Source organism: Anneissia japonica, unplaced genomic scaffold (genome assembly GCF_011630105.1).
Source record: "Anneissia japonica isolate Jap-2015-1 unplaced genomic scaffold, ASM1163010v1 scaffold288036_len564833_cov171, whole genome shotgun sequence".
NCBI lineage: Eukaryota > Metazoa > Echinodermata > Crinoidea > Comatulida > Comatulidae > Anneissia > Anneissia japonica.
Window position 1 is genome coordinate 289085 of NW_022706414.1, and position 14108 is coordinate 303192.

The 14108-nt window shown below is 35.9% G+C and overlaps 1 protein-coding gene across 2 annotated transcripts in view; it reads left to right on the forward strand.

The window, feature by feature from the left end:
• The window catches only part of LOC117106121 (laminin subunit beta-1-like), a 37638-nt gene extending 24398 nt beyond the window's left edge, over window positions 1-13240 (forward strand). For both annotated transcript variants that reach the window (XM_033247468.1, XM_033247469.1), the window contains exons 14-24: window positions 454-824; window positions 2125-2298; window positions 2889-3167; window positions 4381-4524; window positions 4616-4791; window positions 5252-5471; window positions 6906-7087; window positions 7533-7799; window positions 8631-8868; window positions 9913-10091; window positions 10598-13240. In XM_033247468.1, coding sequence (XP_033103359.1) covers window positions 454-824; window positions 2125-2298; window positions 2889-3167; window positions 4381-4524; window positions 4616-4791; window positions 5252-5471; window positions 6906-7087; window positions 7533-7799; window positions 8631-8868; window positions 9913-10091; window positions 10598-11077 — 2710 coding nt within the window. In that variant the 3' untranslated portion in view covers window positions 11078-13240. The remainder of the gene's footprint in view (window positions 1-453; window positions 825-2124; window positions 2299-2888; window positions 3168-4380; window positions 4525-4615; window positions 4792-5251; window positions 5472-6905; window positions 7088-7532; window positions 7800-8630; window positions 8869-9912; window positions 10092-10597) is intronic.
• The last annotated feature ends 868 nt before the right edge of the window (window positions 13241-14108 follow it).

Below are 14108 nucleotides of genomic sequence, written 5' to 3' on the forward strand. Positions count from 1 at the left end.
GAAAAAAAACCATTTTGTGAATACTTACCTGGATAAACCGACTATTTAAGAACACCCCTATGACAAAATATAGAACTGTCAGACCATCCCAGTACATGACTGCACCCACACCCGCAGGCATTGTCCTCGTTCCTTTGTCGTCGTTCAAAGACTGACATTTTTAAAGATATTTTTAATTATCTATTTTCATCTACAGAAATATTAGCTCAGCTGACAAGCATCCAGATTCGAGTAACATTTGGCCCTACCACAGTGAGCACCCTCTATGACTTTGCTATGGAAACCGCAGAACCATTGGTTGATGGGGGCGGAGGCAGTGCTGTAACATACGTCGAAGAATGTGTATGTGATCAAGCTACATTAACCTGTCTCTTATACACATCTAGATGTGTATAAGAGACAGGTATATGTACAACTTTATTATTAACGTCAACAATTTTCTTATGATTACAGCCTGGATGGTTGGGTGGCTAGTGATTCAACTGCATTGAATCCTGACCTTGATGGGCTGCGCATCTCACACCCTCCGGGCCTAGCTCAGAACACTTATGTCTACCTCATAGCACCTTCAAAATACACTGGCTTCCAGCTTAGCTCCTACAGTAATAGGATCACTTACTCAATGATGCTAGATCTTGGGCCTCCTGCAGAAGAAATAGACAACCGCTTTCTAGTGCTTCAAGGTGGGCCTGAAAACTACCCACTATATTACATAGATGAGCCATTCATTCCATCTGAAACCCGCACAGAGTTTGTGGCTGTCCTACGAGAAGACAAATGGACGTTTGATGGGAGCTCACATCCCACTACAACTGAATTTCAAGGTAATTTAGCTACTGTATATTTCAGAGGCACTTTTTTCTTTGATATCCACTTGCCAACTCCTAATTAGTCTCGGTATTATAATTAAAATAATTTTTTTAATCATTTTTAATTTTTATTGCTATTCTTATTTATTCTTTATTGTGATCAATATTAATTTCAAATTTATTGACAATATAATTCAAGTAAAATTTTGTTTATGTTGCATAGGTTCTGCTAGAGGTGTCAAGGGTTAAGCTAATTGTTCTGGCAAATTTAGCTAAATTGCATTGTGTTGTCTTTATTTTTCACATACAATTGACTTTTATTAATCATAATGCAACAATTGGTAAAGTGATGAAAGACAATCAAATGAAGACTAATGCCCTAAATATAGGGGTCCCAAGTCTCCCTTAAGTCAAGGGCATTTTCCTGAAATTGCAATGCTTCCCATACTCTCAAAAGAATGTCCCGGAAAATAACCCATTCTCAAGCAAATTCACGAAACTTGCATGTTTTACTAACTGTATTATCAATTGTCTCCTGGAAGTCAGTGCCGATGGGTATTTATTACCATGCACAGCAAAATAAAATTAGATTTCCTAAGAAAGCTCATTCAAACAGATCTCACGGAAGCTCATTCAAACAGATCTCCCAGAAGCTCATTCAAACAGATCTCCCAGAAGCTCATTCAAACAGATCTCCCGGAAGCTCATATAAACAGATCTCCCGGAAGCTCATTCAAACAGATCTCCCAGAAGCTCATTCAAACAGATCTCCCGGAAGCTCATCCAAACAGATCTCCTGGAAGCTCATTCAAACATCTCCCGGAAGCTCATTCAAACAGATCTCCCGGAAGCTCATTTAAATAGATCTCCTGGAAGCTCGTTCAAACAGATCTCCCGGAAGCTCGTTCAAACAGATCTCCCAGAAGCTCAGTCAAACAGATCTCCCGGAAGCTCATTCAAACAGATCTCCCAGAATTGGCTTCTTCCAACTTGAGACCCCTTTCAATAGTATCTATTATAAAGAGGTAGTGGAAGTTATCGAGATGACAATCCCTGGGTTTAAGAATAATCTATCCACATAATATTGCAGTCTATTTATTTTCTTGAGTAAAATTGTGGAAAAAAAACCATTTTGTGAATACTTACCTGGATAAACCGACTATTTAAGAACACCCCTATGACAAAATATAGAACTGTCAGACCATCCCAGTACATGACTGCACCCACACCCGCAGGCATTGTCCTCGTTCCTTTGTTGTCGTTCAAAGACTGACATGTTTTAAAGATATTTTTAATTATCTATTTTCATCTACAGCAATATTAGCTCAGCTGACAAGCATCCAGATTCGAGTAACATTTGGCCCTACCACAGTGAGCACCCTCTATCACTTTGCTATGGAAACCGCAGAACCATTGGTTGATGGGGGCGGAGGCAGTGCTGTAACATACGTCGAAGAATGTGTATGTGATCAAGCTACATTAACTGGTGGTATGTGAACTTTATCTAATTGTAAAATTGTTTGTAATCCTTATTAATTTATTGAGATTTATTAAAGAATAAAGGAATATAAGATTACATTACTACTTTAATCGGATCAAAGTTTTGTAGGACTGACTTTTACAGAAAAAGAATAAGGGGCTTTGTACAAAATTTACCTCGTACACAGATTTGCTTTTGATTGAGCAATTAATAGCTTACTAGTTAAAGTGGTGTCTCCGCATGAGCGTATAATAAGGGGGTGCAGGACCTCCCCCCACCTAAGGGGGTGCAGGACCTCTCCCCCCCCCCATCATGGCGGCAAATTAGTTCCCTAAGTGGGTCAATATACTGAAAATGACCCTTAAATTTTTCATTTGAATGGAATTTAGTTCAGCATTCTCAATTTTTAGCACCCTAACCCCCTCTCCCCCAAGGTCGGCACCAGCTTACACCCCTGAGTCACAGAGACGGGCTGCACTGCTTTGATTATGCTGTGCTCTGTACGTATGAATTTCTTAATTGATACTGTAAATTAAATTTAATGTATTGAGTGACACTAAACAATACATCATTATCATATTTATTCATCCAATCTTTAGGTTTGTCTTGCGAAACATGTTCACAGCTTAATCGGCGAGAGAACCTAACGGCTGTTGCACTCGTAGGAGCTGACCCATATCACACATGTGTACCTTGCGAATGCAATGACCGATCCACCGACTGCGATGCCCTCACTGGGATCTGTACAGCATGCCAACTTGGTACAGCAGGCGATAACTGTCAGGAATGTGCTGAGAATGTACTTGTGCCTGCATGTGCGGAGTGTATTACCGACCACTACGGATTTGGAACTACGCTGTTTGAAGGAGCGTGTGCAGGTATACACATGTTATGTTCTCAAATGTAATTTCTGTGTCAAACAGATTGATTTCTATACTTGTACCATGTACGTACAATTCAACATTTTTTTCTCCATTTATACACCATTTTATCAGGTGTATTTGAAACAGCACTACTAACGTCTAAACACACGCAGCTTTTTACTGGGGGACAGTAACTAAACAACGTAAAACACTGCAGGCTTCATGGTCCCCTATTTTCTTTTTTCTTCTTGTTTTTGTTTTGGCATTTTGTTTTCAAAGACCAGGCGACAACTAGAAAGAAATTGTGCACCATCCACAGATAAATATGGATGTCCCCCAGTGGTAGTTGCCAGGTTCTCTGAAAATTTCTTTTCAAATTTGTTGGAAATGGTGTATAAAATAAGCCTGTATCATCACATATATTAATTAGAATCTTATATTATTCTTCTTATGACGATTTGAGAAACTCAATTAAAATGTTCAGGGACAATAAAGAACAGTTTATAAATAGCTATCTTTTGTAGTGCATTATACCTCCATGCTCAAACATATATAATTACTATTTAAACAAATTTAAATAGCATTTAGTTTTTCATATTCTGCATCATTCTTGTCTGCTAACACCAGTGGCGGATTAAAGATTATTTTATTGGATAGCTGGCTCATTTGAATTATAGCAGTGTACTTTAAACTAGCTCTGTCCAGCATTTCAATTTTTTTTTTAATATTGTATCCTATTATCATGGTAAATGTTGGTCGAATAAATAAATGAAGTGAGGCCCAAATTATTCAAAATTATTAAGGAAAAGCAAAAAAAAAAGGAAATTACATTCAAATTTTAGGCTGAGAGTGCCATTTCCGGCCATCTAGAGAGGTCATAATCAAATTTATTTTGGGAAAGTCTCTTCCTGGGCCCTGTAGATGTACCCTCTCTCTGTTTTGAATTCCCTGATCAGCCACTTAACACCAACCAATGTCTGCGTCGAATGCCGGGGAGATGCTTGCCAACCATTATTTTATTCCTCCATGGTCCATCCACTGTTCCCTAAACCTCATCAAAGTTTAATTTCATAGAGCTTCTTGTGTATATGCATACCTTGTATAAAGGATTGTCATTTGACATCATAAGATCAGTAGGTAGGAACAGTTAAGTTTTGTTCAGAGCATTGAAAATGAAGTCTGAATTTTGGACCGGCATTAAACAAATTATGTATTGGTTTCTTTTCAGACTGTGCCTGCAATGTGACTGGAACTGGTGGGATCACTTCCTGTCAGAATGATGACGGACAGTGTCCCTGCACTGGTAACTATGGTGGCCTAAAATGCGATAGGTGCACATATAATTTCTACAATTTTGCAGCTGCCTGTGTGCGTAAGTGCTACCTCATAAATCATAATGAGATTTTCATTTGCATACCTGGCCAATGGCTCAAGAGCCTAACTTTTATCTGTTTCTATCCTAGCTTGTCCTACTTGTTACGATCTCATCAGGGACCATTACTTCACGCTAGTCTCCGAAAGCCAGAATGCTACCATTCGTACTGAATATTTGATATCACAGGACAACTCGTCCGTGATTGGTCCATTCTCTGAGAGACTACAAGCTACATATAATCAGATGTTACAGCTTGTTGTTGATGTGAGTATTGATGATATAATGTGTGTTTGAAAATGACTTCTAGAGGGATAGTAATGTGGAGGTGTTGAAACCTTTAGAAAGAATTTTAAAATAATATTCAAGCAATTCATAACCAAGGTTCCACTTCCGACTTTGATTTGTGCTTTTACACACTCGCCGCTAAGGTCAACGTTCCGGGAACTTTGCGTCCAGTGATTGCATGTCTTAACAATTTTTTTTTTTTTTTCTGTTGGGACAATGTTTTACTTTAATAACCATATTAAAGACATTTTTAAATCGTCCAGTAGGGACATAACCACCATTTTTTCCACCAATCTGTATCTCAGTAACTGTTTCCGAGTTTTTTGACAAACACCATTTTTGTGTCTTAGAAAAATCAGTTCTACAACATATCAAAAATGTTTTCTCCTCCGGAGCCTGACTTTAAAGAAGTAATTAAACATTTTTTGTCTCATTCCAGTCGATAAATGTGATAAATGAAGGTCAAGACATTGGTATGGACCTAGATGAGTTGAATGCAACTATGTATGAGCTGATGGCAACGCTAGATGCTGCTGCAGCGTCGGTACCAATAGCCAATGCAAGTGCAGTGGCTACCGAGGCCAATACTACTGCTGGTTTTGTGGCAATAGCAGCTTTTGAACTTAATTTACAAAAAACATATCAAATATTGGAAAATGGTAATAAATTAATACTGTTATTTTTTATGTACATATAATCTTGCTTTGCAAATGTTGTCCTTGCAGGTTCGAAGTCTGCAAACCAACTTTTACGAAAACATTAAGTTATATGCCATATGTGGCTATATATAGAACGGCAAAGGCTTAATTTTCATACTATTATTTGTTAAATTTTTTGGTTTGCTTTTTAATTTATATTAATTTTGTATATAGCTGTGTGATATATCAAGTTAATTGGGTGTTTAAAGTTCAGAAGATCATCATAAAATTAAGTAAATGTCGCAACTCCTGTACCAGTCAGTACCATTCAATTACTGTACTGTATAATCAGATGGAAATTGACCCATTGAGCACAAAAACCTGTTGACCAAACAATGCTGTTTTTATTGGTATTTACCCATGAAATATACTATCTATCATCACCAGTGAACATTTAACCTCAAACTATCACTATAAATTACTTTGACAATTGCATATTTTTGTCATACTTTAATGGTGATAAATTAAGTTAAAGTACTGTAGTACATTTTCCATGTATTTTTGGATGTTGAATGTGTATAGACGACACAAGACTAAACAGCCAATTTTGTGTTTAACTGTAATTTATTAAATCAAGCAATCAAGTGAAAAATACAAAGTTGAAAGTATAAAAACACTTGTTTCGGAGAGAGTATAAAAATAATGTTTGTCCTTTGAGAAAATGAAAACCACTATACTATTAACTGAAATACTGGGATGTAACCTCAGCAGTGTGTTGGGTTTTTCGACCAATGAGAGTCTTAGACTGGTCACTCCATTTGCTTGTACATTCCAATGCCCTGACACTGCTGACCACAACATAAACTTACTTTCAGTTTTCACTGAAAGTTTTCAGCTAATAAATTATGCCTACCAAGCCTTTATATGAAGGGTAGGTGTGCTGTGTTAAATTAGAATTAATATGAAAAGGAAATACTGTAATATACTGTATAAACTTTAAAGCTAAGATATTTTGATAAAATTAAAATTAAAATTGAAGAAATTAAAAGTCAAATATGAATAGACGCTACATATTACAAAGTCATTTGGATACAGAATCAGTAACACAATGTGCAGCTTTCAATTTCCTTCAAACCTTCACTGTGAATTTCGCTTGAGTCCTTGGGCAAGGAACTTTACCTACGTTTGCCTCTCCACATAGGAGTATAAATGGGTACAAGGTAGGATGATGAGGTATTGAATGTATTAGTCTGTATCGGCATTAAATTGGGACTACTCCCTGCTGAGTTGAGGCGGTGGCCCTTTGTTCTAGTTTGCTTAAAATGAATCAGTTAACAGGGATTGTAAAACAATCGCCAGTGCCTTGTATTCCTTGCCAAAAGGCGCTGTATAAATCCCTATATTATTATTTTTGCATCTTCACCAGCTAAATTATGTCCTTTTCTTACAACATAGGCACATTTGATGAGAGGCACTTAGTCCTTGCGCAGTTGAGGGAAAGTCTGGAGGACATGCAGGACCTGTTCTACACTTTAGTCGCTGAAACGACCATTCAAACCAGGAGAATTCAGAAAGAGACAGCTGACCTTCGACTTATAGTTGAGAACAATAATGAAATCTCAGAGGCGACACTTAATGTGAGTCGTCGGTTAAATCACAGAGAATGAAATTTGAAAGTACTATTTTTGGCAACTTAGAGCTGCTAAGACAAACAAACTCCATGGTGGGGCTGAGGTACAGTAGTCTGCACCCTCACACATTGTAGAGAGCAGCTTAGCTTAGTTGGCTAAACTGGTGTAGCCACTCTGTGTGCCCTAAACTATGGAGATCAAATGTTAACCATTGGAACCCGGTTCAATTCCACCATTGCTCTCCTTGTGTTTTAGCTTAATGGCTGAAATGCAAGCATAAAAACCTCACTTTCTGTCAGAAGAGATGTTTAAGCTGTTGTTCCGTATGTAATATGGCCCATGATGTGCATATTAAAGAACACAGTATACACACTTCACAAATGAGTAGGGGATTTCCCTTTATTAAAATGTCAAGGCTGTACTGACCACTTTTTATTAATTTGACCCACAGATTGTCCAGGGATCACAAGCTATTCACGACAACACCACCTCAAGGACTGCTATGCTCCTGACCACCGCCAGTGAGGTCGAGGATTTCGGTATGAACACACAAGTGCGTGTAGAAACAGTGCAGACGAGAGTAACAGAAACTGACTTGCTTGCGAGAGAGAAGAGTGTGATGGCAACAACTCCAAACAGTAATGCTGAAAATGATGTGAATTCACTAGCACTATCCGCCATCTCAAAGGGAATGCAAGCCGAGTCAGTTACGGAAGTGGTATGCAAATTTCTGTATTCACTTACCGACCATCCATTATTTTCATCATTTTTTGCAAGAGTCCTACAAAACATATGCTTTGGGTGGGGAGGGAATTGACGAGTAGACGTGTACTCTTATGAAAAAGATAAAATGATGATCTCAAAATGACATAAATCATCATATTATTGTGTAGTATATCAGGAGAAGGAAGGGGGTTGCCCAAATCCGTGCAATCACTGTGTTTGTACGGCGATTGTATGACTGTCGCATGACGAATCCAACTCATCTCCCTATAAGTGATAGACAAAGCAACGCTGTCTTCTGATTGTTGGTAGCAGTCTGAACGGATTGTTATTAAAAACAATCCGTTGCGCACGCATCATCGCTATACGTTCATCATAGAATCGCATCGGCCGACGACCATCGTGTACATTGAGTGCCCAGCTTCAGTTATGTAGACATAGCTGAAAGATTTCATCATTTCTTTTCATTGTTTCATAACACCCCAAAAATAGAAAAACAGGAAATCCACATAAAAAAACAAAGAGACTGGAAATCTAAAAATTGAACTAAATCAAAATGTTATTTTTATACCTCCCTGGTTTGAAGGTTTGCATTACGAAGTAATAATATATTTAATGGTTGCGGTACACCACGTAGATAGTTCTGAAAAGAACTGTTGTTTGTTGAGAATGCCTCAACGTTTCGATATAATTCAATCATCTTCAGGGGAATAAATCAACTATCAACTGCATTACCAACTTGGTATTTGAATCCATTTCAATGTATATTTGTTTTTTTCTGATTAAATTGCTGATAAAAATCTAACAATTGTTTGTATTTATTTAGGTTTTAAACAAAGTAGCATCATCAACTTCAACCACTCAAGCCGTAGCAGAGGCTGGCTCCGACACGGACAGCCTCATCACTGATGTGAATAGTACAATCAGTAACGTGAATTCACGTTATAATCGTGTTATTGCCGCCAATAACAGTGTGACAGCATCGTTGCAACTATCCATGGAAACATTTGCAGCTGCAGAGGAAATGCTAGAAGTTGTAAACGCATTTGATAGACAAGTTGGAGGTAAAAGCCATTGAAAATAATTATTGTAATGCTGAAAGTACCATATCTGACCATAGGGTACATTACATGGGTGTAGACACTCCTAGTTTTACAATCACTTGAAACTGACCTTTGTCGGGGCTGAAGCAGGTGTAGACTCTCCTGGTTTAGCAATCAATCAGTTTGAAAACTCTGAAGCAGATCTTACAATGTTGACTTATATTTATTATTGTTATTATTATTATTATTATTACAGTATTATTATTATTATTATTATTATTATTATTATTATTATTATTATTTGAAAAAATTCAATAAAATATTAATGTTGATTCTTTTTTCAAATTTCAAATATGAAAGTAGAACGTTACCACTAAACTAGTGGTTTCATCAGAGTGGCAACCCATCTTTTCCTACTGCTTTTGTAGCTAAAAGAAATAACTGTAGAGGGTGTGAGATCAAAAGGTGTTATTGAGTTTTTAAGCCCCCTCGTTCTTATTGAGTGTGTTTTTTTCCCCTCTTGCCAATCTAAATGGACTCCTAAAGACATCTAGCAGTTTTGTCCGACTCTCTGTCAATAATGTTGGATCATTCCCAATCAGTGGAATGATTTGTGTGGGAAACGTGTAGAGGATTTGAATTGTCTTGATAAAGATGATTGGCTAGCTGAACAGGTGAAGGGTTTCAATTCAAACTTTGCAACCTCTTTTATTGTTCTTGTTCTTAGCGGATGCCAAACAGTGTCAGCTTTTTTTTGCTGAGGTGTCAGTTTGTCCTTCAGATACAATAGCATATTGCGGAAGGTGCAATTAGGTTTCCAAAGCTGTTGAGAAACCATGTTTTTTGAACACCCTATACACTTTTTCCATAAGACTTTGGTTATAAGGCAAAACCACTAGACTTTTGAATTTGTTACATTTATTGTTAGTTGTTATTATTATTATCATCATCATCATCATTTTACTATAATTTTTTTTTTATTTGTTTTGTTAATATTTTTGTTCTTAGCATTGTATTTCTTATTATTTATTTGTCATTTGTAAAATGTAATTTTTTTTTTCATAGCGGCACAAGCTACTGCAGACCAGGCACTGACATCTGCTGATGCAATTCAAAGTAGCAGTGGAGCTAACTTACAAAAAGCACAAGAACTTGAGATTCTACTAGCACCAATAGAAGCCGACACAAGACAAGGGAAGGAAGATGCTGATACAGCTTATGCCATGGCAGAGGAAGAGTTTATGGTAATTATAATTTTAATACCAACGTGTATTTAAATCTTGACAATAAAATTAAGTGTAAATATGTTTTCTTGATGTTAGGGGTGAAATCAATCATCAAAAAAAGTAAATTTATATTTTTTATTGTTGTAAAATCCACAAGATTATTTTCACAATTCAGTTTTGCACTCTAGTTTGTTTGCATGAATGTTTATAACAAATAAATAAAGAGTGTTCTTCTGCTGTTCAAATCAGTTAACAAAATCATGTCACTTTGTTTTGTTCACCAAAAAGGATGCTACAGTATTTACCATATTCATTCGAATAAACGCCCCCTTCAGAGGATCAGTGTATGAATTTTTTTAAAAAATTGTTGTGTCCGTTAGGTTACAAAGTTTTCCACAGTTAATTATTTTATTTTGATATTTACAACTCAAATTTTTTGTTACTGACTTCAGAGAAATTTGTATTGTGACATATAAATTATTATTCATAGAACAATATTAATTATTGTATTCTGTTTTTCTTAGGCTTTATTTCCAGTGAATGAGAGGGCAAATGCAATCGCAACATCAACGGCTAATACTTTAAACAATATTGACACCATCACAGAAAGTGTGATGACCATCAACACGACATTAGTGGCCCCAGCAGGAGAGAGCTGTGAAATGTTCACCCCGACTATAAGTAACTTAGAATCTCTCGTTACGCGAGCATCTACAGACGCTCAATCGGCATCCACAGCTGCAAGTACTTCACGGCGGATGATCGAACAACTATTAGATGACGTGGGGAACATTAATCATGTGGACACATCATCGTTACCCGCACTCCAGCAGCGTATAAATGATGCGTCCGCAGCATTTACTCAAGCGCAGTTTGATGTGGCAATTGCATCGCTAAAATCGGCAATCGATGAACAGCAGGTTTGGCTGGACCAAACTTTGGCAGAAGCTGACGATATGCGAAGGCAAATTGATAGTCTTGAAAGTTTCAGAGTGCGGACGTGAGCATTGTGCAAATGCCCATTAAATTCAACATGACCTACAACAGCAAAGTACATTTTATCAATTTTTGCATTTTTAATTTTAACTTGTACTTATTTATTTGAGACTTTATGGGCAGGCCTATAGCTATAAAAATGGTATCTTAATATACTCAAGGCTATTCTTTGAATGGCTGAGGATGTTAATCATAAATTGGGCTTTAACACTAAAAATCAACTGATTAATTTCTTTTGATATTTTAATTCTTGATTAAAGGCCAATGATTCATCATTCATTTTCTCAATTTATAATTTTGTGATAGTTTACTTTTTAAAATTCATTCCAGTAAACACATTCCTAGACTAATTATGCAAATGATATGAGAATGGATTTATAATGTTTGTGGTAATTTTTTTAAACCTAGTATACCCTTTGTTTGCCTAAGTCTCTTTTTTGCTGCTTTTTCCTTTTGTGTTTTTATTGTTGTAATCTGTTTATTTTTCTTTGTTGTTTGTGTGACTGTATTGTTGTGATGCTTCAGGTTCCAGAATAATGACTAATTTTATGCCTGCCATTGTTTTCCTGAATTGTTGAGGATTGGCTTGCGCTTCATAACGGCAAGGGAAAGGCGCAATATAAATACCCAATACCAGTACCAGTTTCATGGTGCACAGATTTTTAATGAACTTGGTTCAATAAAGTTTGAATTTCTATAGTGATACGAAAATCATTGAAACAATATTGTCATGTTTGAATTAATGGTTGTTTCTATGTATGAGACAAAAATTAAATTTGAAATTTTTTTAAAAGTTTTTATCTTAGCATTTTTGTAAGAGCTTACTGTATTTTAAATTTTAGGCTTAATGATATGATAAAATAGTTTTGTTCATTTTTGCTTTGACTGCAAACACATTTAACAATTAAATAGATCTATTGTTTTTAAAGCCATTGATATTTTAGTTTTTTTGGTGTTTTTTTTTTTAAATTGTTATTGTTGTTTGACTAATGTTTTCTTTAGCCTGGAGGAAATAATTATTTACTCCATCCATTAGTTATATCATGGCACATTCATTAATATTTAGATACGTGTTGTTATGCTTGGTTTCATAACATTTTTTTCTAAAAGGTTATTCTTTAAAAAATTATTTTACTCTTACTGTAGGTTACATAATGCTAGAAAAGAAAATCAAATAGAGTTTATATAATGACTTGACTGATTTTTGTCTTTTTCTTGCATCTCTTATTTCATTTGAATTTCTTATCAATGTGCATTAATTTGAAGCAATCCTTGTTAGAAACCGTCCACAGTGGCGGATTCAAGTGTGGGGGGAAATTCTACTTAAATTTTGATTCTAAGAGTGCCATTCCGGCCATCTAAAGGTGCCATAATCATAAATTTTCTTACCTCAGCCCCAACCATGGTGGGCCTGTGGTGGTATAGACTTTCCATCTGTGCTGTGCAAGTCCCTGTCTGGGCCCCCTCTATATCGGATTCCTGGATCCGCCACTGGTCCAAAATATAATATCCTATAAAACCATATATATTTAAACAAAATTTAAGTGTTACATTGTACTGTAAATATTTGATATTCATATTTCTATTTATTATATTGTAAAAATCTTACTTTTCACCGGCTCTTAAATGGTATGTTGTTTATCAGGATTGTTCACTTGAGGGTTTATATAGTGTGTTGATAGAATGGACAATAGGATATATTTTTTAATTTTTAATTATTAATTGATATGGTCCCAGCCAACATTTAAAATTGGATGTACAACAATTGTTATTCAGGAAACGAATATATTGAATATATTGTATGTATGTACAGTATGATTGTATATATTGGTGGGTTTTTATTTAAATTTTCCTGTAAATGTTTCGTTTTCCAGAGATTTGTTGTTGAAGAGAATGTCTATCACTTTAAATACTATTTTCTAATAGGATTCCTTGTAAATTTTTCTAGACAATGTTTGTCATCATCTGGTTGATATTTTTAAATAGATTGATCGTTTAGAAATTTGAATATTGGAATTTTCTGTACGTGTGGGATAAGGTGATGATGGTGCATTGATGTTGGGATTTTATAGTTTTTATGATGTTTTCAAATATTGAACTTCTTATGAACATTCCATTTTTTCTAATTAATAGCTCTTAAAATAAAGGTCTAACGATATCAATCACCAACACGATCGTTTCTGTTCTATTTTTATTGTTAGTATTCTACACATTTCAGCATCCATTATAAACCTCACTTCAAACAAAATGAACTGTTTCGCTATCAGAACCGCACCGGCTTTGGCTGGACCACTTTTTCTCCGTTCTGTTACTTTTTTAAATAAATATATACTGATACCTATGAATTTATGATTAATTTTCGCATCACACTGTATTATTCATGTTATATATATTTAAACACAAATCCACCATGCATTTGTTTTTGTATTTGCCTAGGCCTACGTACATTTAAAATATTTTGACCATCCTTAATTTTAGTAGTTAATCAATTTTTTTCTAAATCGTTTAGAAGTATATAAATGCGTATAATTTTGGGTGGGAGTGGACCAAGTTGTCATCACCACACAAAGCCATGATTACTTTCAATCAAAATTTATACCCCTAAAGCGAAGAACATTCATTTTTGTAGTATGAATGTACTATTTCCCGGCAAAGGAACCATTTTTAACCATGGTGGAGCTGAGGTGGGTATAGTATCTAGTCCACTTCCACTCACTTTAAATCCTGTCTGCTCCTGCATTGGGTTGGAATAGGTGTAGCTGCGCTGCTTTGCTATTTCTGGGAATCTTGAAATGCCATATTTAAAGAATGTTTACATCAAGCCCACCATGGTAGGGCTGAGGTTGTAGTTGTGAATTCAACATCCTAACTTTAAATGGTGTGTCTGGCCATTAAGGGTAGCGGCTGTACAATTGCCCAGGTATCGAGAATCTTGAGAGTTGCAATATTTTTTCAAAATTTTCTCACCTAAGCCCCATCCATGGGGCTGAGGTTTGTTGGGTATGCACTCTAGTTCATACTTCATTTTAACACACACAC